The sequence below is a fragment of the Diadema antillarum genome, unplaced genomic scaffold (assembly GCF_040938485.1).
Source record: "Diadema antillarum isolate AM-2024a unplaced genomic scaffold, OU_Dant_1.0 seq00001438_RagTag, whole genome shotgun sequence".
Lineage (NCBI taxonomy): Eukaryota > Metazoa > Echinodermata > Echinoidea > Diadematoida > Diadematidae > Diadema > Diadema antillarum.
The window spans coordinates 1322396-1349239 of NW_027272188.1; the positions used below are offsets into that span (position 1 = coordinate 1322396).

Genomic DNA, 26844 nt, shown 5'->3' on the forward strand with positions numbered 1-26844 from the left:
TTCATATTTCGTATTTGTGCAGTGCGTTCAAAACACAATATATCATGTATGTAATGTAGTTCAGTGGATACGGTAGTTGGAAATACATACATAGGTGTTAGATAGATGCTTGTATATATTCATGATAGAGAGAGACATATGTTCATATGTTCCCCCGATCACATGGAGCCTTCACTGCACCAAAACAGTTAGCTCACTAGATTGAAGTTTGGTACCTGGTAGATCTTTTTGACATAGATTGTTCGTAACACATTCCCGTGCATAGTTTCATGTTTCTCTCATGTATCACTACATTTGACAATGTGCAATTTTAGTCTTTACTTTCTTGTCATCTTTTCTCCACCCTCTGTTACTCTTCCACTTTCTCTATCTTGTTCTTTCCTTATCTCTTTATCTCTCTATCTATCTATCTCTCTTTCTATCTATCTGTCTGTCTGTCTGTCTATCTATCTATCTATCTATATGTCTGTCTATCTGTCTATCTATTTATCTACTGTATACGCTATATATTTCGCGGGGGTTTTATTTTCGCGAATTTCGCGAGTCGGGAGCTATTCGCGAAATTAACAACACGCGAAAATATTACCTTCTAAAATGAATCCCTTGTCTTGATGATACGAACATTTCAGTACTAGTATACCATGTCACGGCTTACCGAACAGACCATACTGGCTAAGCTTGTTTACGCACGTCCACGTCTACTGTAGAGAGCCAATCCATTATCGCAAGGGGACCACTCATCAGAAATCTAGCGCGATGGACTTAACTACTTCAAAAATGTTGAATTCTAACTTACTAGTTCGCAGAGTTTGGTAAGTTTTTTTCATGCAGTGTATAACTAGTATCATTCTTATTTGCTAGTAAGTTGAAAATTCACACTTTCTTTGCCACTTCATATTTTCTCTAGTCCCCCAATCGCGAATTTAACCACTCGCGAAAATGTGTGACAGCGGCAATTCGCGAAAATTTATGTACGCGAAAATTATAGCGTATACAGTATCTATCTGTCTATCTATCTATCTATCTATTTATCTATCTGTCTATCTGCCTATCTATCTGTCTATCTATCTGTCTATCTATCTGTCTATCTATCTGTCTATCTATCTATCTGTCTATCTATCTATCTATCTGTCTGTCTATCTATCTATCTATTTATCTGTCTGTCTGTCTATCTATCTGTCTATCTATCTGTCTATCTATTTATCTATCTATCTATCAGTCTGCCTATCTTATCCATGATATACGCTATATACACTTGTGTATATTATCTGCATAGTACTGCATATTTATGTTTCTATTGTTCTGTATCTATCTGTCACTCACTCTTTATCCTCTTTCTTTGTTGTGTACTCTGTTTCATTTCCGTTTTGCATTCTATATAATACATGAACATCCTGGGTAGTTACAATTTTTTGTTTTCGTTCCATGACTTTTGAAGATACCAGAGAAATATATTTCCTCAGTGTTTGCTTGTAAATATTTAGACCAGTTTTGTAAGTTTATTAGCGTAGAAATTGAGTATCACAGTCAATTTAGAATGAACCTGGCTGATGAAATGACATGCTTTTGGTGCATATCATTACTGTTGTACATTAAAAGTGATAGGCAGAGAAAGAGTTTTATAACACATCAATTTCCTGTGATTTCATACATATTGTAATTATACTTGATTTCATTTAGATTTTGTGTCTTGCTGTGCTATTGTTTCTTTGTGTGACATTTTGAAATTGATGATGATTTAGAGGTGCTGTGATAATTGGAATTCTACACTCAGCATGATAGTATTTTATATTCATTGAATTCATTGAGATTGTGTGTGATCAGTATCAAAAGAGCGAATAAATGAGATTTAAAAAGAAAGAGAAAGTAAAAGTGTAAGGTAATTCCATGAAGGCTATTCATCATAGTCATTGTGTAATGTTACAAATATGTATACAAATGAATCAAATCATATTTTGAGCTTTATCATTCGGATGAGATCTTGGATCTAGTGCTGGTATCATACATACACGTATAAAGCATGTTAGTATTGGTATCTGTTGGTTATATTAAGAAAGTTGATCTTTGAGTGCATTCATATAGGCCTACCATGGACGGGTAAATATAGCTATATGCCTTTGCTGTTCGCATCAGAAGTTCTCGTTCTTTGTACTTCTCTTGTGAAAAATGAATTGACAATGTCTGAGACTGATGGTATATTGAGGAGTCCGCATGCCTATGGAATATTGTGTGGATAATTCCGTAACACATGAGCTCTCTTCCTCTGCCAACCCAACCTCCCGTGCCCCCATCCTCTGCATGCCATCATCTCTTGCAACCATTACCACTGGCCACTCATCCTACCTCCCCTGAAACAGGGACTCCATACTACCCAGAAGAGCTTGCCAAGTCGCCCTACGCCACCTTACCCAGAAAGCAGCGCGACGCTGCCGGGGGCTCTTCGGTCACCTCCAAACCCCCCACGGGAATCGTATCCCCATCACCGACCCCCTCCTCGGCTCCTTACCACCCCTACCCCTACTCTTCCTCCACCACCCCCTCCTCCTCCTCCTCCTACTCCTACTCCACCACTCCTCGTCAGAGTGCTACAGACAGGGCGGCCGAAAGGGCTGCCGAAAGAGCGGCGGAGAGGGCTGCGGAGAGAGGGAAGGAGCGAGCCAGGGAGAGAGCAGAGGAGAAGGCTGAACGGGCCGCTGAACTGGCCAGAGAAAGGGCCAGGGAGAGGGCCACAGACAAAGACAGATCATCAGAGAGAACTTCATCAGATAGATACGGCAGCAGCAGCTCCACTGGTGGTAGGCGTGGCTGTTTAATCATCTGTGCTGTCTCGTTGTTGCCGTGTGTTGGTCGTAGAAACATTGTTTCAAGTTTTATTTTTCTGCAACAAAGTGGCTTGTCATCAATTAGGCTCACGGATTGATGACAACTTTACTCACAAATTCTGTTTCCTTCCACCCAAGAAAATCATATTTCATGTACATACAATTCACAGGTAAATCATTTATTGATTTCAGAAGGAGATCCTTTAAATTTGATAGTGGAACTACAGGACAGATCAGAACTGTATGTTGATTGGCCTTTGTGCCAATGCTGATCTATTTTTTTTTTTTTGCATCTTATTGCCTATTGAAGTTTTCTTTCACTAAAAGAGAAATTACTGGAATGTTCTTGTAGTGTTGAAATTTTGTAAAAATTGATTTGTAAAGCACCACCATACATTGCAGCTGTCCCTCTCTTTGCCACATTCACATGCACCCCCTAGATTCGTCATATTCTCGATCAAGTCGGGACTATCGCAGATCGACATCTTCATCCTACGATTCGCCGAGGAGAAGCAGTGTATCTTCCAGAACCGGTGGGCATCCCAACTGGAATCCCTTATCCCCTATTTTTGTCCTTCAGTCAATTTGTTGTTGTAACTTTTTTTTTAATGAGTGGTCTCTTGCAAATGATATTTTCATTCATTGTTTTCTCTGTATGAAGTAAACCAATCAAAAGCTGACTATAAAACTGTGATGCCCAGAAAGGTTTTTAGGTCATCTTATTCTACCAGTCTAAGAAAGGTGCAATTACCATTCTTGCAGAGGATGGCTTTTCATAGTCCATCTTATCATGTCTGTCTTTGGCAATAGAGATGCCATCCTACAGCATGTTTGAGTGACACATAATAGTCAAGTTGAGTCTTTGGATTCAGTCAGTTTTTTAAAGATTTCAGGGCCAGAAGTGTGTGGGATATCTGGTCTTTGACATTCTTCTGATGACACAAAGGCTATATTGCTTGGCATTGCCCGACTGTGATATGCGCCGCTTTATGAGCATGTGGTATGTACCTCAAGAATGATGAAAGAAGATGTAGCGATTAGTAAGCATGATATCAAGAGGAGACCATGCTTGAACAAGGAAGAAATCTGAATGGAAGAATGAAAATTTTTTTTTGTCTTCCTAATTTGCAGTTGATTTGAGTAATGAAAAGAGAAAGATGAATGTGCTGTCTGATGAGTCTTGTGTAGACTAGGAAAAAGCTTCTTTTTTTCAAGTTGTATGCTTTCCAGGGGGCACGACACTTTTTTGCCCCTTTGTAGTCGTATCAGACAGCTTGGCTGTCTTTGAAGATGTGTAGATCAAACAATTGTCCATGTCATTATGCATCTTGCTCTGCATGATTCTTCTGCTCTCTTGCCCGACTTGCCAAAAAGCCGATGCCGCAGTCGAGGGATCCTCCACGAGACGCTATACATCGTCGCCCTCTAGTGGCAGGGAGTCAGTGCGACGCTCCACGTCCACTGACCCCACCCCGTCTTACTCGTCATATCGAAGCGACAGATTGTCGAGAATGGGTACGCCCTCAGTGTTGCCGCAAGTCTGAATGGCCATGTGTGGATACAAGACCTAAATATAATACACACCGCATACAACCTGCCTGTGCTCAGCATAGCTTCGTCCTGTACCCCTCTGTAAAGTTTGAGCATATCTGTGTAGAGTACTTCTCTCTTCCTTACCATTCAAATCAACCATATTTCTTCCTGTGTTTCTCTTTTTCTTCTTTTTTTTTTCACACTACCAGTATATTTCCTCCCTGTTTCTTCCTATATTCCTTTTCTTTTATTGTTCCCTCTGTCTGTCTGTCTGTCTGTCTGTCTCTTTCTCTGTCTTCCTTGAATAAAAAGAGATATCTACTATATCTGTAAATGTAAAGTTTCTGTTCCTTTTTGTTTTCATTCAGGCATATGTTATGCAGAATGTTTGTTAAAATGTGCCATTTCCTTGCCTGCATACATTGCGACAGATGTTGCTAGCTTGAATTTGTCTTGCCTAATGCAATACTGCCTATTGATTTAATAATCATTTCTTATCACTGAGGTAGAACAGACTTGTAAGATTTTGATCAGATTTCAGACCAACTTTGTTATGTTATAGAAATATAAAGTACTAAAATTTATCAATTAATTTTGATCTCATATGGTCACTCACTTCATAACTACAAATGTACTTGCATATCATATATTGTCTTTATTTTTTTGTCTGAGTGCAACCATGACAGCGTTGATGCCTATGTGGATCAAAAGATATTAATGGTTTTACACTTGACTCCCCATCCCTCAGGAGACTCTACCACCGTGGCGAGCGTGCCACGCTCCCCCCGCTCCCCTACTTCCCCCTCCCCCTCCTCCTCTTCTTCCTCTGCCTACGCCCGCAACGTCACGCCGATGTCGTACCACCGGACGACGTCCATCGAGTCGGTGAAGTCGCCAAAGTCGCCCACGGAGGCCATTAAGGGTAGGGGAGGCAGTGCATGCTGGCTGGCCTAAGGCTGGGACGTTGTTTCTCGTTTTGATGCGAGAGGTTGACTAGGATGGCAGTACAGTGCACCCATTTCTGCATGTTGTCTGGAAGGTTTCACTGACGATATTAACCAATTCTTTACATTTTCACCCACACTCACGTACTGAACACCAAATGTACTAATGAAGTAAACATCAACATTTCGTATCAGGTTTACCAAGAAGAACGTGCATGCTGAGTTGGATTTGTCATGTGTGTTGCCTTCTATGTTGATTAAGTGCTTAACAGTAGGATTATCATTTCGTATGTCACGTGATTACAAAAAAAATAAATCATCATCATTATGTCTGGAAGTGACTGATTGACTTACAGCGCATGCTCAGTACAATCTTTGTACATTGTATGATGTTTTGACTGTATGTACATGTTACTGACATTCATTGACAAAGTCTCTCCACAGATCAACATGTTCTGTAGACATTTTAAGTGTCCCTTGTTTGACCTTGTTTGTTCACAAATATACACATATGTGATTCGCAAATGGAAAGCACCAAAGCATGCTAACCTCATCAAGAGGGTATATCAATTTGACACTTTTCAGCATGCCCTGCACACAGAGTTGAAAACCTGCACTGTTAAGACAGGTTCTCAGTGTCGTAGATCACGGTATGCCATTCTAGTTTTGCTTGATATTTCAAGTGTGTTCATACATTGATGTGAAGCTTGGAAGCTGGTCGTGACTGTTTGTATGTATACCGTGCCGTCTGCTTGCGATATGCTCCTTTACTTTTTTCAGATTGTTATCATACAGGTTAACATGCACACAAACATGCTCACTATTATGAAGTTGTACATACAGTACATATGCATCTACCTGCTGATACTTTTTCTTGCAGATTGAAATCAGCATTTGCCTTATTCCATGCACAATCTGCTCTTGGTTAAACCATACTGATAACATTTAACCCACTGAAGACTAGTCCCAGGTATACTTGGGCTGGTGTTTGTGGGAAATATCTGTAAAAGCAAAATCAACTAGTCCTGAAGGGGTTAAAGTGGTCAACATTTGCTAGGAAACTGAAGATGTTACCATTAATGGGACAATTAAAAACAAAGTTGATTTTGTACTTAATGAGTATGAGAGGAACGTCATTATTAATGAATGCATTTTTGGTATCTTTCCTTCCGATTTTGCCTCACAAGACGAGCAGTCAAAGCGAAAGCATTCGAAGGTTTGCTTTGCGATTGACAATGACACGGACTCTAACACTAACCCCGACAATGAAACCGACTATGACGCGGACAATGACGAGGAGACGGACGGTCACATGACCTTAGGTGTGAGACCGTCGTCACCGAAAGTGTGGCACGAAGGCGATAGCGAGTCGGCATTAGTAGAGCATCTGACCGATTTGATTTGCCAGCCACGTAAGTTGACCTGTACCGTGATACTTCACAAGGTCATTGTATTGGGCAACATTTGGGGAGATATTGCCATATATTCACTCATCTACTTTTTCATCTTTTGTGTTTAATAAAATCATCTTTCAATGATCTAAGTCATGGGGATTGCAGGGTTCAATCATACCTGGATTTCTTTTTAATCATGATTATGTATGGAGTTGTGTTTCGTTTGGATGATGGGTTACTACATAGATGACTGTATCATGAAAATTGTACTCATACTATACCTTCTACATAGGTGCTTACCTTGTGATTTAATTAATCTTTTGCATAAAAAAAAAAGAAAATCAATAACTGACCAATTTTGAAATCATATACAGTGCACATTACACATGGAAACATATACACCCTCGTTTACAATATTTGTGTATTAACTGTGTGTGTGATACTGGATAATGCATGAATGAATAGAAGAAATATACTATTGACATTTCACACATACAGGCAGACTTAACGGTTTTTTCTAACATGAATTGTCAGCTGACTGTCTTATATTGCACTGCAGAATTACATTGAACTGTACTGCCTCAACTCTTGCACACTGATTATTCAATAAAACGTTAATTAATGTAATTGACTATAATAAAGTGATGGATCCACTTGAGTCCAAGTGGAGCAATCTTGCACCTTACCTTTAACATGACATTGTGTTCTTGGATTACGTCAAGTGGTATTATACATGGGTTTGTCTGGATTATATGTGACCGTGCACCTCAAAACAAACATAAAGTCGCACACACTGATTTTGCGTGAGGACTGAAAATAAGTGAAATGGGTCAACCTAGCCGAACTTGACTTTTTCATATTTTCTGAAAGAGTGGGTCTTCTTTTACATTATGCTAAAATTTGGTATCATAAAACGGGCAGAAAAGTGTGTTTTTTAAGCAGTTTATCTCGAACATTTTTGGTAGAATAGTGTGATTAGGTGTGTCTTTAGAATCCTTTTTTCATTTCTGAAAAACCTTGTCCATACTCTTCACTTTCAACTCTAATAACTTTTGAAAGGATAGTGCTACTGCTTTGAAAGTTCGCATTAATTATGGACAGAATGTGTTAATGAGGCATGGTTAATTTCTGTTTAATCTGATAATCCCTTCATTGTTGTTACTCTGGTGGTTTACTTCCTGTTTTTTGTCCCATTCATCGCACAGCCAGTACGGTTTGGTAAAGATTAAGCGCTTGAATAGACACTGTACTTCAGAGCCTCTTTTCTCAGTTCACACTTTTCCTGAGTTTGTGCTTTCTTTCCAATATTTAGATAGGTTAGGAGAGTCCATTTGATTCAAGTTATACATCATTTTAAAGCTTAAAGTCTGCTCTTTCAGAATATGGTCTTAACTACAAATTCATGTCTGGCGACTTTTTGTTTGTTTTGAGGTGCAGGGTCACATATTGTATACGTCAAGTACACTCTGTCTGCATGACTGATGCTGAACTGTTTAGTTATCTCACTATCCTGTTCTTTGCCATCATACTCAGCTGTGTATGCATGGTTACCTCTTTCCCTTTAGTTAGAACAGACACATCCAAGCCCCAATTCTTGACATAATTTTGGTTTGTTACATTGGAAGTCACAATGTGTTGATTGCGGAGAACAAAGTCTTTGCATCTTTTGCAATTTACACATCGATATGACGTTCACAGTGAATTTCTATTTTGGCTACAAGAACCGAATCTACTGCTTTTGTAAACTAAGGGTTTTGAAATTTGGATCTGAGATGCGATGCATGGTACCATGTATTCCAAAATACCCATGGATCCTCCTTTTGTATTCTTACTTATATTTTCTTGTTTTATAGCCACATTGGCATGTTACACATTATACATATAGCTCTGTGTGTCAGAAATCATATTCATTTTGCAAGCTATGATGTGATTTCAGTATAGAACAATGTTTAGCCATTTATACGCAGTACATTGTACTTACCATATTTTATCTCTATTGTACATTTGGGCTCATGGCCACATTTTTTGTTTTTGTTTTTATTATTTCTGATTTGATCAGTGGGTTTATTAGGGAGTTTTTTAAATCTTTTCTTTGACACACTTTTTGCAACATCTTGACATACTTTATAAAATATCATTTCTACCTTTATCTGCTGTGCTTTCTGTTTTTAATATTGAAAGTTCTTGCATCCATAGTGAGATATTGCCTGTGTAAATCTTGTGATGGCCTGTATAAAGCTGGCCTAACTACTCTAATATTATGCATAAATCATGTATTCTTCATGGTAATGAAATAATAAATCTAATGATTATAATGATAACAGAGATGTGTGCAATAACAATAATGACTATATCATTGGTATTTATGATAATGATGATAATTATATGATAATTATATCAATATTGTAATTGATATCATTATAATTATCATTAAACAATGATACTAATTGATGATAGTGAAGATTATAATGGTTATGATAACAGTTGGTATATAGTAGCAATTTATTACCTCCGCCAAGGGAGGAGGTTATGTTTTTGTTACCGTTGGTTTGTTTGTTAGTTAGTTTGTCCGTGTGCAAAATAACTCAAAAAGTAGTTAACAGATTTGGATGAAACTTGCAGGAAAGGTTTAGAATGATACAAGTAACATATGATTAAAGTTTGGTAGTGCTCCGAGAATTTTTGGGGAATTTATGAAGGATTTTTGATATTTTGGCAGGTAGGGTCAATGAACTTGGAAGTTCAGGCTGCGCGAATTTGAGGTTTGCATGCGCGCACTAAAATGCGTGCTCTAGTTTCTGCTAGGGCGAGGCGTGCCGTGCAGCTGAGGGTTTATGACGTAACAAAGGCCTCTATATTGGGAACTCGGGCGACTTTTAGCACACAATGCTACAAACTACGTATGGGTAGAAATCATTGATATCTCTATGGAAGAACTAGATCAGTGGTGGAAATGAGCTGCATGCTTGGCGGAGGTCTGCGCTCTCAGAGTGCTTCTCTAGTTACATCTGCAATGATGTGTAAATACATAACAATAATTGCAATCATGTTTCATTTATAAAGAGCATTTAATGTATTTTTTCTGAACTTTGCTTGAAAATGGGACATTATAAACATTTGTCAAAGATATTGGGGGAGGGGGGATCAATGAGTATCTATTTTATGAATATTCCTCCAATTCCTCCAATATTATATTGTCAATTGAGAATCAGACCTGAAAGAGTAAACAGTGTGAACCTATGAGAACTAATGATGTATTTGTCACACTTGATTTGTGCTGTAGTCTCTGGCTTGTGTGTACTTAGTTTATTTATTTCTGTATAGTAATAGTTGAAAAATTGTCTTCCCTTCAATGCCTGCTTTATTCCTTCCTGGAACCTAACCTAACTTTTTTTTTAACAACCTCCTTGACTGTTTGCTTCTAATATCTTCTAATTTCTGCCAATATTTTTCCACTTTCTTCCAATTTCCCTAACTTTCTGCAATCTCTCTCAGAATCTGAAAATGACATCATGTCACTCCTCTCTCAAGGCGACAGCAGAAAGGAGCGATCGTCCACCACCAGTAGCAGTAAGTTATTGTACCTCTATGGTAGGGCTAAATAGAAATAGGTATTAGAAAGGGCCAGCTTGGTTTTTGTTTTTTGTTTTTGTTTTTGTTTTTTACCTCTATGGTAGGGCTAAAGTGAAAATCTTAGCAAGAACCTTAGCAAGAACCTCTGCTTTTTTCTTAAGTACGACTGAGTGTGAGGATGTTTGTTTCAGTACATACCTTCCAACTGTTCCCATTAAATAGGAATAATTATATTTCATACGAAAGAAGAAGCTTCATTCAACGTTTTGTTCTTATTTTTGTCAATATCTGCTAATAGTGATGTATGGGAAATGGGAATTTATTTTTTCATTGTTTACTCTGAGTTATTCCTATATTGTCAGTTTTAGGGTAGGCAGGTATATAATGAGTATGATGCAGCTAAGAATGCATGTAACATAAGTATAAAGTACACATGACAAAAGTTTTTACCACACTGTATATATGGAGCATTTTCTTATACAGGATATATATTAAAGATTGAGTATACATAGTTTGATGATGTCAAATTTGTAGCAGCTGTAAAGAAAAGAAAGCTAATTGATAAATCATACAATGTAGATGTAGAAAATTGTATACTCCCTGTATATATACATATATATGTAAAAGGGAGCAAGACATCACTACATCTGTATACTTTTGTATACTGCATTCATTCCATAGATAGTGTATGCAAGTGTTATATGACACTGTAGCTTCGACTTCATTTTTCACAGATTTAGTATGAATACAGTAGTTGTATAGGCCTATACATTGTATATTAAGCTATTATCATGGGCTGTGTTTAAAATCACACTTTTTTTTGCTATTTGGCAATACCATTGAAAAAATATTTTTAAAGTACGATGTCTGCATATTCAGACATCATGGACTGGATAATGATTTTGAATTATATTGATTTTTTATGAGAGAATGGGGATGTATTTTACGATTGTTTTCTAATACTTTCCTGCGGTGGTTTAGTGTGTTTCAATCTTTGCCAATTTAAGTTATCTTTGAGTATGTGGTTTGTAATGTGAAGTTCTTGTAATAAGACTAATCATGTTGTTTTTATGGTGAAGAAGCTCCCTAGCACTGGCTAACATACATTTGAATCAGTGGTTCAGCCCAAAGTTGTAGTGATGAGATGTTTAAATTGAGATACCAAATGTTGTATAGCCTCAATGTTTTCACTGAATAGTAAACATTTCACATGGCCAAACTAAATCAGTACAAGGTATAGCACATGCCACTCTGTAAAGTGATGTATCTTTTACGATAAATTCTATATTTTGGCAATAGGAATGCAAATCAGTATTGACTTGTAACGGTGACAGTTGCACCACTGTGGCGAAATCGCACATGTCATACATAATTGCTCTACTCACAACTACTTTGTATGCATGATATGAAAAGTTGAGTTGAGTGTGTTTGGGTTATAAAGCACTAGATGCCAGTCATATCTGTGTCTGGAACTAAAATTCGTGTAGACCTTTGGCACAGTAGGATGTGCTTTCATTCTAGAAACCATTTCAATCAGTCATATCGCAATGTTATCAGTGATGCCGAGTAGCCGACTTGTATAGCATACATCCACACACTATAAAAAACATAATATAGAGATTCACTGTGCTCTAGCTAGCCCCCTCCCCCCCCCCCCCCCCACACACACACACACACACATACATTTTTTTTTTTTTTTTTTTTTTGGACAGAGCACATTGGGAAGAAGATAAGATGAACTTGTAAAAGTTATGACAAGTATCATACCTGGGCCACACCCTACTGAAATCGATCACTTCATAACCGGTGGTGTAATCCACTTTAATGTCTCTGTGTATGACAAAGTCCTGTGACCTCGTTTGGTCTTCCCTCATACTTTACATGCTCATCCATTCTCAAGAGGAATCTTTGTCTATCTGTTAGAAGAACAATTTTTTTTCCCCTTTCTCTATCTGAAGCTTATATCTCTCCAAATATATGCATTTGCATATTTTGCTCTGTTTTCTGTACATCTTTCACTTTATTATGGTGCAATACAAATGCTGTGGATCATCATCATCATCATCTATCCCTTCTTCTCCGCTGTTTCTGTGCAAAAGAAACCTTTTTTTCAAGAAAACTGTCTCCTTTTGCATTTTTAATCATTTTTGTCTATCCTGCAAAGTATTTCTGCCATACTTGCAATCTATGCTGTTATCATATCCATATACTTTTCCATCTGAACTCCAAACATTTTTTTTTTTTTGCCTTTAATGGTGATCCTACCCAAATCTGAGAGGTAATCTTATTTTGAGTGTCGTCTTTCGTGTCTCTGTGTCTCCATGTCTGTCTGTCTGTGGGTCTGTCCGTCTGTCACTCGCACCCTCCACATCGTCATCTCTTACGTGTCACGCACAGCCTCATCTTCATCCAAACCACCCGGTACTCCTACCAAGCCCTCCTGGCAGTTCGATGGTAAGGGGGCTTGAAATGAGACTAGTCATGATAGTGGAATGCTTTTATATACAGTATGTAATGATGAGACAAAAATCCCCACCAGAGAGCCATCTATCTAGAGTCTGCGATAGAAAGAAAAACAAGAGAAAACCTGTCATATAATCATATTTGTAAACTAAAAGAAAAAAAGATCTGAACAAATAGGCGAAGTCTCGTAGAAAATGAGCATAGCATCATTTTTATGTTTACCAGATTCGACATTGCATCATAAAAACTGTAAGAGGTTCAGTGTTGATGAATGCATGATTTACATACTTACTTCTGTTCCTAATAGTCTTAACATAGCAAGTACACCACTGGTGCTATTGCGTAGAGTGTATGAATGTTTCACATTCATCAGATTAGTTACAGGGCTGAATAATTACCAATTTTTTAGTAGGATATGGTATTTGAATAGACGTTGAACAAAATTGGACTCGATAGGGCTCTCTTGGAGGGGCATAACTATGAAGACTGGCATGGTACAGGGCATGTTTAGCAAGCAATGAATAGAAGCATGGTAGAAAATGGTGAAGGGAGAGGGCGAGGATAAAAGGTCATTGCCATGGCATTTGCTCAGCTCCGCCCACCTCTCTGCTGATAGCAGTAGTTGCGTTTATTAGTAGACACTATTTACATTGAGTCCTATTTATAGAGCACAGAGTAAAGGCACCTCAGTTTTGGCAATTTTAGGTATATGACCACTGAAACAACATAATCGTCCAGTTATCAATTCTGACATGCCACAACATTAACCAAAAAAAATTCATCAGATCATTGTGCATGAATTACAGACATCTAACCCGAATTTCACAAAGATGAATTGAATTCAGCCCATGTATAATGCAGAGTTCTTCCGCGTAAATGTGTGAGACAGATCACGTATATGCCAACATACATTCAGTAATGAGTGCACACTGATGCGCATATATATGAAACCACGGAATTGAGCCAGTTACGCTCTACCTTTGTGAATTTGGGCTTTTGCATGTGTCTTTTCACGAAACAAATACAGGATGAACCAGGATATATACATACCATTAGTCACTGTTACATATCCTGTGTATATGTAAACAGGATTTCTGTGGTTCCTTGTGTCCTAAACATTTGGTTACACATACATGCACCAGAAATATTTTATCAACAGTGTGAATATGGTTGGTGGTTGGTATATGTATGGCTCGTTCGATCTTCAGAAATTTTTCCAGAGGGGCTACAATGTTTCAGTTTAAAGTGACAAAGTTGCTTTAGGTTATTAAATTTGTTGTGTGAAACTTACTGTTTTGAATATTACCACCAACATCAATTTCAAGTAGATGTAACCTATTCTTCTTCACAATGATTAGTGCAAATTCTATATGCTTCAAGAGGATTATCACACTAAAAGAAGAAATCAGGATCATAATCAGGAAGACCTTGTTAGGCGAGAAGTCTTCTAGTATGTTGAATGAAAGGGCAGTGTCATGTCTGATGGGCAAACATAATACAATGTGAACACTGTGACAACTTGAACAACTGAATATATTGTTTTGACGCAAATAGCAGTATTGAGCATGTGTAAATAAACACAGAGTGTAAAATACTACTACTACCATCACAACTATCAATAATTCAGAGATGATGTAGTAGCATGTTTTCTGCCCGACGTGTGGTGCTGCATGTTGTCAAGTTGGTGTGCAAAGACAGGATGAAGGTGTTTCATTTGTGGTTTCTGTGCCTGAAGAGGCCATAGTTTCTCAGTAGAGTTTACTGCATGGCATGGCATGACAGATTGTGAAAAAACTTGGTAGTTTATACTGAAATGTAGTGTCTGTGAGGAATTATTAATCTTTTATACATCCAATACAAAGATATGATTGCCTGCAACTGGTTTTGAAATGTTTGTAATTGTGCCGCTTTGTTTGAAATTTATTTTTCCGCCATCAAATCCAAAGTGACAATTAGATAAAATAGGGAATGTTTTGTTCAAAGTTTTCCATGAGTGTAAAATATATAGAGAGCATGCATATTGGGTAAACACATACACTGTAGCTCTGTGGCAGTAATCAAGATATTTTTATCCAGTGTAACTCTGTCAACTGACTCAGCATTGAGATTGCTGTAAAACCAGAAATTTTTGTGTACATTTGAAGTTTACGTAATTCAAGAGAGCCAAGATTCGGGAAATCAAAATGCATGCGATAGTTCTTGTCTGCACTATACGCATCGAATGTCAGTGGCAGTTCACGAAAATTTAGCGTCACGAAAAAGGCTGTCGCGTCCAATTCACAAAACTGTCATGACGCTAATATTTCTGGTTTTTACAGTATATAAAGTACCAAAGTGATGATGTCACAGTCTTTCATTATATCTTGGGTTGGAACCGAGTGCGAGCATGGTGAACAACAGGTAGTTTTTCACAGAAGACTATATTTGGGCCAGGTGAGGTTGTTTAGAACCAGTTTCCATGGCGATGAATGGCTATGACATCAAACTTTGGTACTCTATACTGTAGATGTGGATGTACTGTATACGCTACATGTTTTGCGAATCTGAATTTTTGCGAATCGGGACTTCCTGACGATTTCGCGAAAGATTAAATTTGCAATTGTAAAGTTGCAGTACCGGACAGAGAAATGTACATGTATGTGTGCACATTTCATTCATATCGGGATCAGAGTCAATATTTTTGCATGTCTTTAAAATTCATAAATAGCATCTGACTTGCGAAATGCGCCAAAAAAAAGAAAAAAAAAAGCGAAATATTTGGCATATACAGTATACAAGAGGATGTTTTAACTCTTGGAACAGTTTCCACTGACCCTGCCCTTGTGTGGAGTTTGTGTGTTTTTTTATGCCATATGAAATGATTTGCAGTCTGAAAGTAAGTGAGGGTTCGTTTCGGTACCCAGCATCTTTCTCATTTTGCAGGCCTGAAATGGCATCTTGAAGAAAGTGAATTTGTTGTTTGCCCCATCTCACTGCTTGCCGTGGTGAGGGTCCCGGCATTGACAGTCCATATCCCTTCCTGCCTCAAAATCTGATGGCAGTCTGCATCCTGGAGCAAATATCTTGACTTGTGTTTCTGCCATTCCTCCTCTACTCTGCACCCATTCACACCCCCCGTTTGGTCCCCCCCCCCCCCTCTCCCCCCCCCCCACACACACACCTTCATGCCCCACCCTTGACTCATCCCCCCCCCCCCCAAACCTCAATACCCCCAAAATTTTCGGCTCTGGTCTTGCCTGTGTGTGTTGTGACTGCCTGCCTGGCACATGACTGCCAACAGAGGGCTACGACACTCTCCACTCTACGTCCACAAACAAGTCGAGGGGTGAGAGCGACTCGATGGATAAGTACAACAGTAAGTTGTGCATGGTGCATGACGGGAAATATTTGAAGATACCATACTGTTTGGAGATAAAAGCGCGCAAGCTGTAGAATGAGAGCATAGAATCCCAGTGCAAAACCCCACTTGCATTTTGGTGATTTTTCTGAAACCACAAAGGTATTGATCATTGAATACTGTAAGTTTTTTATATATATATATGATGTTGGGTTTTTTTTTTGGGGGGGGGGGTGGGAGAGAGTCAGAATGTACTGTATACGCAGAATGTGTTACATCTTTGTTTTTGTTTTTGTTTCTTATTAACAAATTCGCAAGTTGATCCCTGTACTTTCAAACAGTCTCCAAAATATTCCCTTCTGTAACTTAAAGGCAGTATATATTGTATCCATTGTGGGAAATCAAATTTTCTGTGTAATTTTTGTAACACTTCCTTATTTTGTCCTCACACTATTGTTCTCGATTTGCATATTCAACCACATGCAAAAGTACATGATCTTCCAAGTCCGTATTTGTGAAATATACTCGTGAAATACTCTGTACATGGTGCATACAGTAGTTCATGATTATATCAGCTTTAATATTAGTATAGCATGCAGTCACTGGGTATACAGACCTCCCAACCATTCTGAATTTAGAGGAAAGAATCTGCATTTTGACTATTCCCAGCTCTCGTTTCGATAGGAGTTTCTTATTTTTCTTGAAAATTTTACTACACACTCCTGTGGGAACTGCTCTTTCTTTCCTACTTTTGAGCCAAATCATCCCTATATTTTCAGTCAGAAAGATGGGGATGTCTGGGTATAATTTTTCAAACTTTCCAGCTTTAAAAGTCTGGCAGCCTCCAGAAGTAATGACGCACCCTTTAAAAGTCTGCCAGTCTCAGTAGTGTATGTGCATGTGTAATTAAGCCCAGAGATGCAATAGGATTTGCAAGTTTTAAAAGAGGAAAGCAGATGGCACAGTAGCAAGTGTGCGAGGACGTGCTCGCGCTCTTGTCAGACACTCCGTTCGTTGGCAGAAACGTGTCAAGATTTGTTGGTTGATGCGGCCAATTCCTCCCAGTTTAACACATTGCGTACTGTGGGAAACTTGATTGTACACTATGCTGATAGCAATGTATGGTAGTGGGGCTAAAAGAGTTTTAAGTGGCTCACAAAAGCAGCGATGCATCTTTAGCATAAATCCTTTGGATATTTAGGAATCCCAATAGGGAATCCCACCAAAAGCTGGTAAATCAAAATCAAGTTTGAATCCCCCCCCCCCCCAGTCGTAATTTGTTCCCAAACATGGCTGCTAAACAAGTTGATTGTCTCCATCTCATTATCATTGCAGCCAATGGATTAAATGTTTTATTACTTTGCAATGATAGTCTCTTCTTTGTGCTGTAATTCCTTGCAGTAGCTACATTGTATCTACTCCTCTTAAAGGTTGTGTATCCCTTTTGCAAATGCCATGAAACTTTGCATGGTTGAAGAATAATCTACGATATGATGGTAGAGCACTAATTCAGTATTGTGTATGGCTAGATTCACATTGACAGTTCTGAATTCTAAAATGCACACATACAATCAAAGAACTTGAGAAGGGTCATGGAGCATATTGACACTCTATGAAGAAATTGTGATGCATTTACTGTGCATTTTGCCCAATCATCACACATCTGTAAAATGATGAGGCTGTGTATGCTTGTGTTTTGTAGTGAAACGCTGAAATTAGATGTACGGTGTTAAGCATTCATTGGGAAAGTATGAGATTGGGACATGCAGTATGCACATATACAAAACCTGCACCCCCTGGCAACTGATGCCAACATGCATACGCATATATTTTTTACAGTGGAACCTCATTATAACAAGTTTGGATATAGCGAGATACTTCATATAGCGAAGTAATTATCCAGGTCCCATTTGTTTTATATTCTTTTTTTTTATCTCTGATATAACGAGATACCCAATAATACGAGAAAATTTCCTGTGGTCCCAAGCATCTTGTTATTTTAAGGTTCCCCTGTATTGTGTGTATATATATATATATATATATATATATACTTAAGAAACATATCTTTCAGAGCCATGCATCAGTATGTTTGGAATTCATGCATCATCATGTTTGTTAAGGGCATTATTTTGCATCATGGAATGAAAGAAAGTATAGAGCTGTTCAATGACATTCTTCATGGTACACCATTGGAAAATGAATTACAGTATTTGCATGTATAAGTGAGTCGATTCACTTCATACAAGTTGTATACAAGAAATCATCATTATTACCTTGAGATATTGCATGTTTTTTTTTTAAATGAAAGATAGCTCTTATACTGTGAGTTTACTTGTATTTCATTCCACTATTGATTTGTTTATTTTTAAAATGCTTTACTGATTTTGTGTAAAGTGTTTTTGAGTCATGACTTTCATACACTACAAGTAGATATTGTTCAAATGATTGTATCAGCATGGAGCTAGGTTAATGCTGTGGCTCCATGGTATGACTTACTTCTGTTGATTTCTGTAAAGGGATAAGCCTTTGGAATACTTTGAGTCATTTTACTGATACTGTTGTGGTTGTTATGAAGCCAGTCGTCACCTTTGTTCATTTTCCCTGAAACAAGACTCATACAATTTGAATGTAGGAAAGGAATTGTCTCTACAGGCAGCCGGACTCATCATAAGAAATGTCCAAAACAGGTCTTATGGTGGATTGCATTGACCTATCCCAAATTGACCAGGTTGAAGTCATAAAAAGCAAACAAACAAACTAAAATGATAATTCCCTAGCAGGATGTATGCATGAGGAAATCATACTCACTGCCATACAAATTGTATGTTATGCCTCCATAGAGAACCAAAGTGATGATGTCACAGTCTTTTGTTATAGCTATCAGTGCTGGTTCCAAGCAAGATATCCTTGCACAAGGCCTTGGTTAATGGGTTGGAATCGGGAATGAGCATGGTGTAGCAATTGTCGTGTTCACAGATATTCTGGTTACGTGAGGTTGTTTGGAGCCAGTTTCCATGGCGATGAATGACTATGACATCACACTTTGGTACTCAAGTGTGAAAGGTTCCAGACAGTTAAAAAAAAAAAAAAAATGGAATCAAGCGCAGTCCTGACAAATTGTACACTATCCCTCCCCCTCCTATTCTCTATAAAAGGTGATGCCTATGCAGAAAAGCGGAGACAACGACGAGAACAGTTACGAAAGTACCTGGAAGGTGACAAAGACTCCCCTTGTCTCGGCCTTTTGCTTGCATTTTCCCCTCTTTTTCCCTCAATTTTCTATTTATTCTAGAAAGTGTTTTGCCATTTGTGCTGTGCAAGAATTGATGAAGGCATCGTTTCATTGCATGCCACTCTTTGAAGTATCTATCTGTGCATAGTTGCAATCTCAGTGTTCCACCCACCCCCCCCCCCCAAAAAAAAAGATCTTGCCTGTGTTATCAATTCCTCTTCAACCCCCCACCCCTTTCCTTGTGCACCGTGTTGTTTCACATCAGTTGAAATACATAATCACCAAAATACTATAGACACTGACATTCCCACTTCATTGCATCATGTCCCTTTCAGTGACAATTCAACCTCCCCACCCCCACAAAAAAAAAAAAGATAAAAAATAGCCTGCTAGCAACATTTTTTTTTGGACTAAATGTGACTGGCACATAGCTGGCACTTTCAATTGGCAGAAAGAGATTGCATATTCTCATCTTTGTGTTTACATCACTGTGGCAAAAAATAAAAGAAGCATTTTTGATGTATCACACCACTTGTAGGATTTTTCCTGTTATTCCCATATGAAGCAGTTTTTGATTTACCCACCCACTGCACAATGTCAGTCTTTGAAAGTGACAATTTCAGATGAAGATCATGTTTTGATATCTTCATTGTGTCCTGCCATTGTTGAGCCAATAAGATGTACCTATTTCATGGAAAAAAAAAAACATTCATTCAAAGGCAAGAGCACAACAAAAGCCAATCTACACGTGTTGGCATGTTTGATTCATTAAAGCAAATAAATCATCTGTGAGCACAACACAAATATGACATTAAAACCATTTTCATTCTTCAAGGCTACCAGTAGTCCACACAGTGTGCTCAGGGGACCATTTCATGAAGGAACTTGTCGGATAAAATATCTGACAAGTCTCTTTTATCCGACAAGTTTTGAGAAATTCTTTAGTCTGATTGGCTGATTTCTCCGAACTTGTCGGATATAATTGACTCGTTGGACATTTTGTCCGACAAGTTCCTTCATGAAAAGCCCCCCAGATCATCCATGTCAACTTTTTGTCTTTTCTCCATCATGACTTCTGCTGTTTTCTGAAACATCACATGTCCCCATGAAAACTCTGCCGCATCACAGATTTTGATGAGCCCTCTATCAGGATTTATAGTGTCCCTAGTGTAGAAAATTTGACTGTTATTATCACTGTCCCTCATTCTTATTAAAGTATCTTTGCCTTGTATTAAAGCAAATTGCATCTGGTCTGTGCATGTTTGATTTTTTTTTTAATTTTCCTCTTAATGTGTGTAGTGATAAACCTTTGAGACCTGAGAACTCTTGGAGATGACCCTATACTGTTATCACGCTCTTCCTATTGATGCTGTTGTGTGAATTCATCGATACCTACTTGATTACCAGTGTAGTATTAAAAGTCAAAAAGTAGCACATCGCACCCTGATTGAATAGCTACTGGCTGCTCACTGTTTATGTGTCAGCTACATTTTAGTGCTCAAATACAGATCTGATACAGGCCTAGGGTGTTGTAGCACCCGTCATGTATTAAAATGAATTTATAAAGCCTTTTTTTTTTTGATGTGATTACATGAGGCACATAACTATTAACTGTACCTGGCCTGAAAAAGTCCACAGGAGTGGACAAAAGCTAGCCAGCAAACTACTTAAGGTTGGTAGAAGCCTGAATCTCGTATTGTATGATTTCCACAACTAATGAAAGTTTTCTGTATTAAATGTATTGTATGGCCTCATGTGCAGCTTTAACAAAACTCTCATTGGGCTGGGGAGTTGAAATTTCTTTCTGCATACACAGGGAAGGCACCCGTATGTAGTCTCTAGTCATTACTGAATTCCAAGAACTGTCAAATCATCTAGTCCATGTGTATATCTGTAGCTTGGTGGGGGGGGGGGGGGGGGGGGGGGGATATGGTAGCTTAGATCTGTAATGTTGTGGATTCCATCCATTTTGTATGTCTCGTCTGTGGTAGTCAGTATCATGTTTGTGACATGTCTCCATTTGTGTCGCAGGTTGTCATACACCAGTTTACATCTATTTCTGCATTGTCTGTGATGATTATTAAACTTTGAATGTGCATTTTCCGAAATGGTATGCAATTGTCATGCAAAGGAACAGCCTCGTATGTCAACTTGGTATGTCAAAGAAAGTCAACTAGGCTATAGTCTACTAGTATTCGTCATACATGTATACACTTTTATCATGGATGCTGCATGTAAATACATTGTATTTTATACATACATGTATATAGATGCGAGAGATGGATGGATGGATAGATAGATAGATAAAGAGAGAGAGGGAACGAGAGAAAATCGGAAGAAAATAGACATTACATCATATACAGTCAAATCTATCTATAGTGGCCACACAAGGGAGAAAAAAAGTGGCCGTTGTAGACAGGTGGCCACTATAGACAGGGTCATTAGCATGTCTTTTCTCTTGGAGGGAACTGTGTTTAGTGGTCGCATATGGCAGGTGGCCGCTATAGACAGGTTTGACTGTTAGTAGTTGCACATGATTAGCAGCATTGTAGCACTGTAGATTTGCAGCAAAATTGCTACGAAGTTACAAAGGAAATGAGCAAAAATTTACTACAAGTTTAGAATGCATTTTGTATCAAAGAGAAAAAATCAGCCAGAATCTCATTTCTAATTAGTGTCTCCTGCTTTTGTTGCCAAACTTTAATCATGATTAAATTTTGTTGTTGTTGTTTTGTTTTGTTTTGCAGAGGACACACCCCTCATACCCACCACCAGACATGAGAGGTCCTCATCAACTCTGTCTGCAGAATCCAACACAAGTGAGTGCTGTTGATAGCTGAGTGGTTTGGTGGAAAAGTGTTGGTGATGTTTGATACCAGAGCAGAAATTAACAAATATATGTATTTAAACAGTCTGTACATAAACACAAGCAAACTAACAAGTCCTCACCTCTCTTTAAATCACTTTAGTTGAATACTCTGTTGTGAAGCTCAAAAATTTGGAATAAGTTATTGTACAGGTTTATATTTTTTGTAACAAAAAATAAAGTAATGAGAAGGTAAAAAAAAAAAAATTCATGTCTCACGGTATATTTCAAGGTATCGAGGCAGAGCCCTTGTAACCCTGCTCAGAAGGCAAAAGTTTTGTTTCTTGAGATCAAATTTCGAATTTACGCAATTCATATAACAAGGCTTAAATATCGCATTTGGGCTTAAGTTCCCTGACTACCATCTGCACAGTACTTAAATTCTCAATTGTTCTATCATATGTCACGTAAAAGTATACTAATATCACCAGTACAAACCAGGGAACCAAGAGATTAAGATTTCCCCCTCCTTCGCTCTTTACAGTCCACTTCAAAGGTCACAAATGTCATTTGTGGTTTCTCATCAGAGTATACAGTGTATATACAGTGAGAATGTATTGTATGCTGTTACATGAAGTCACAATTCGTGCATGTTGGCCAGTATAGACTTCCATCAAGGATTTATGAAAAATTAATAAAAGTTAAAATCCATATTCAATTTTGTAGAGCCATTTCAAGTACACTTTTGAAGCAATTTTTTTTTTAACATAGTAATTCATTTGCTGCCTGAGGTTAGCTTCATAGTTTCTCGTGTGCTGTTAGGAAGAAGTACTAGAGCAAAGAACAATGTAATGCTGAGACCTTCTCTGTTTCATGGATGCAGGTGCCAGGACCAGCTCCTCAGGACGGTCTTCCGAAAGGTCCTCTGAACCCACCAGCTCCCTGGATGTCTCCACCGGAAGTAAGTCTCTCCTCTCCTCCCACATTATCCTGAGCTCGTAGAGTACCAAAGTGTGATGTCATAGCCATTCATTGCCATGGAAACTGTTTCTAAACAACTTCATCACCTGGTCTGAATGTTTATGCGCATACCTGGTTCCAACACAAGCTACAAAACACTGTGACATCATCACTCTGATACTCTATTCATTAAACTACCACAGCAATTCATGTATAACTGTATTAAGGTTGAAGACATGAGAGATTGAAGACACTGTTGTTTTTTTCTTTTTCTTTTTTGTAGTGTAACAGATCAACTTATTAGTATCGATTTTATGTGACTCTAGATTTGATGGTTTTATTGTTCAAATAGCTGTGTCGCATGAATACAACCAACTCAAAGGTAATCATGCGTAGAAAAAAGGGGATGATGCTTGTGGTGACAATTCTCTCTATCCCCAATGCGCAGAAAACTTCTGCGCGCGCTGCAGAATCATGTCACAGATGCACTGTGGGATCCGTAGTGCCACTGTCACTCCCAGTTGTCTCATGCTCGTCGCAGTTCCCATATGATTCAATAGAGTTATTTGTCTGCTTTTCCATTGTTTCTCCTGTTTTCTTGGCTATAATTCAACTATAAAAGAGTTGAAAGTTTCTAAGTTTTACTGATTTGCAGTCACTAGTGTTGTTGTTTCGCTACTGGGAGCTTCAATGTGCTGGTCACGCGATCGAAAGCGAAGAAATCTTCAACAAAAAATGCCCCCAGAAAAAGACAGAACGTGACCTGAGTGCATATGCAGCCAAAACCGGGGCAAGTTTGTCCTCTGAGCTATCCCATAATGTATCTAAAATGCTTCTCGCCACTCCCAGGTATTAGCGATTACTGAAAATTGGAATGGTATGCAATGATTGCATCTTTTTTTAATTGAGGGGGATTCTTGTTTTTTTTTTCATCTGTTCAGGTGTTTCATACAGGAGGAGGGAAAGGCAACGGGAAAGGGAAGCTGAGGTTACCCCCAAAGGTAAATTTTTAATTCATTTGACATCATTTACTTATCACCTAGCTACATATCTATACTAATCACCGCACATCAGTGGCGGCAAGGAGTACTGTTCATACATTGTGCAGGGGTGACTTTTCGAGTGCCCAATCATCGATATTCATACAGCACTTTCAGCATTTCATTGTGTAATAATTATTTTTCATGTCATGGCTGAACGTGCATTCCACACCAAATCTGAATAAGCGTGCCATGTCAAGTAAGCTAAGATTAAGATATTTCAGCCTTTACTTTTAATTTCCAATCTGAGCAATGGAGAGATTACCACAAGGCAATGGTCCTGAATCCTGTTGCTATTAAAAAGATACAATCAAACGTAACTCAGAAAATCAGCCAATCTGAATTGAGTACTGCATATGCCAAATATTTCGCGAGGTTTTTATTTTCGTAAATTTTGCGACTCAGGCGCTATTCGTGAAATTAAAGACATGCGAAAATATTGACTCTGATCGCGATGTGAATGTGACGTAGGCGTGTACACTTCTCCGTTCAGTACAGGAGTCCACGATCGCTAATTTAACTACTTGCAAAATCATCAGGAATTCCTGATTCACGAAAATTTAGACTCGCGAAATATATGGCATATGCAGTATTCAGAGAGTTAAATTTGATTTTCTGACTTACATTGTATGTTTGATCTCAACTGTAAATGCAACAGGGTTCTGAACAATGTGCCAATCCATACTTTGAGCTCCCATGTATCATATGTATAAGTTCTGATGTAAATTCTGGTAGCAGAATAAGTTCTTTTATTCAAATTCTGCTGTTGAAATGATGAACATGAGTGTGTCGCATAATTTTTGTGAAGTATCCCACTCTGTTAATTGAGTGATGAGTCACAACTTGAAATGTGATTTCTGTTGGCACGGAACTTAATCCACCTGTCTGCGTGTCTTGTGCGAGAAGTCAAATGAAACGTGGGTCATCTCTGATGCAAATTGGATGGTTTCTTATTCAAAGTGGAAAGTCAGTGTGGCATTTCCTGTATGTTTCACACAAGACGTGAGATAATTATGATTTTTTTTTTTTTTTTTTTTTTTTGGGGGGGGGGGGGGGAGGGGGATCACTATTTGTACTATAAATTTTCATTTAATATGATTTTTTTCTTTTTCAGAAGACAAGGAGAAGAAGAAGGAGGAGGATAAACCAGCAGAAGAAACTAGACCCACAATGAGTAAGTGTGTTTCTACAGTGTCATATCTGGACTGCCTAGTACGTGGGCTACCCTCTGCTCTTTCTTTGCATACATGATACAACAATTTGCAGAAAGTAGTTATAACTTTTTTATTTTTTTGGTAATGACATCAGACAAATGTCCTCATTTCCTCACACAAGTGTTGAATCACAACTCAAAGTGAATATTGTTTTGAAATGTACCAAGCAAATGTTTCTCCAAACCACCCATTTGTTTTTCCTCCAAAGAAATATATACATGCTGAATATCACCTTGCAAAGATGCAAGTGCATTCTGATCTTAAATCCTAATAGTGCACTCTTTTTTTCTAAAAAAAAAAGATACTCTGTGTTATAGCGTGTCAACAGTAAAGAAAATACTTTTTTTCCCCCTACAATTTATTACTTCATGTAAGTGTTACCAATTTTATTAAATGTTTCATTGATTGTTGATTATGGCAGCAGAGAATAATGACCAAAAAAAAAAAAAAAAATGAAATAAAAATTAATTAGTATGCAGAATTCAACTTGACCTAATGATTAACTACTGACCTGTTAGAGAACTGATATTTGAAATGTACATGTATGTGAAAGGGACTGCAAAACTTTAGACATCAACTTTAGGGCATGGATTACAAGAAATGTCTTTATTTTTTACTACTCTCCCCCTTCCCCCTCCCCCCCCCCCCCCCAAAAAAAAAATTAACAACCCCTTGTTTATCATTCCACTATTCCTATCCCCCTTCCACCTCTTCCTCCCCATTCCTCTCCACCCTTACCCCTGCCCCACCCTCATCCTTCCCCCACCCAGGTTCATATATGCCAAGATCAAGAAGAAGACCAATAATAACAGAGGAAACAACAACAACAGAAGACAGTGTGTATTCCCCCCCCCCCCCGAGACTATTCCAAAATGTACACTTTTTTTTTTTTTAGTTTTGACATTATATCCCTTTGATTATATCTTAGCCACATTAGCATGCAAAATCACATACTATAACTATGAATCATAAATCAAAGGCAAGGTAACTTTCAATAAAATCAGAATCAGAATTCAGAAACTTTTTCCATGTTTGCTGTTGCAAACTGATGTGATAGGTCCCGATTGCAGGAGAGTATCTGTAGATTCATATCAGGTCCTGCAACTTGCTATCACTGTACGTAATTATGTATCATTTGCTTAAAGATATTCTCCAGTATATGTCAATGGACACATGGGGAAAATTTGGTTTCCATTTGCTGTGAAGGCCATTGTTGTTCTTGTTTGTTGCCTGTTTGTTTCTCAGGATAACTTGTTACAGTGACTTGTCAATTGTTTTGATCATGTGCATGCCGAGTGCAGATGGTCCAAGTCTATCTGTTACACCTTTTGTTGTATGTGAGTAGGCTCCATTGACCATTGTTGATAAACTGCATTTGTGTGTGTGTGTGTGTGTGTGTGTGTGTGTGTGTGTAGTAGTGTCACTGATTGTTGCACGGTTAAAAGAAAAATTGCAGTTTCAGACTGCAGCATGTGCGGTTCAATCAGTTCTTGGCTGTGGGAATTCATTATCTCCCTCACTCGTGT

The 26844-nt window shown here is 38.2% G+C and overlaps 1 protein-coding gene across 1 annotated transcript in view; it reads left to right on the forward strand.

The window, feature by feature from the left end:
• LOC139709485 (uncharacterized) overlaps positions 1 to 26844 on the forward strand; it is a 175074-nt gene that overhangs the window by 115527 nt on the left and 32703 nt on the right. Inside the window, exons 19-31 of the mRNA XM_071621445.1 lie at positions 2358 to 2795; positions 3263 to 3355; positions 4197 to 4360; positions 5028 to 5277; positions 10189 to 10263; positions 12664 to 12720; positions 16010 to 16084; positions 19222 to 19281; positions 22046 to 22117; positions 22988 to 23065; positions 24006 to 24065; positions 25219 to 25278; positions 26089 to 26154. Of these exons, the coding sequence (XP_071477546.1) occupies positions 2358 to 2795; positions 3263 to 3355; positions 4197 to 4360; positions 5028 to 5277; positions 10189 to 10263; positions 12664 to 12720; positions 16010 to 16084; positions 19222 to 19281; positions 22046 to 22117; positions 22988 to 23065; positions 24006 to 24065; positions 25219 to 25278; positions 26089 to 26154 (1548 nt within the window). The remainder of the gene's footprint in view (positions 1 to 2357; positions 2796 to 3262; positions 3356 to 4196; positions 4361 to 5027; positions 5278 to 10188; positions 10264 to 12663; positions 12721 to 16009; positions 16085 to 19221; positions 19282 to 22045; positions 22118 to 22987; positions 23066 to 24005; positions 24066 to 25218; positions 25279 to 26088; positions 26155 to 26844) is intronic.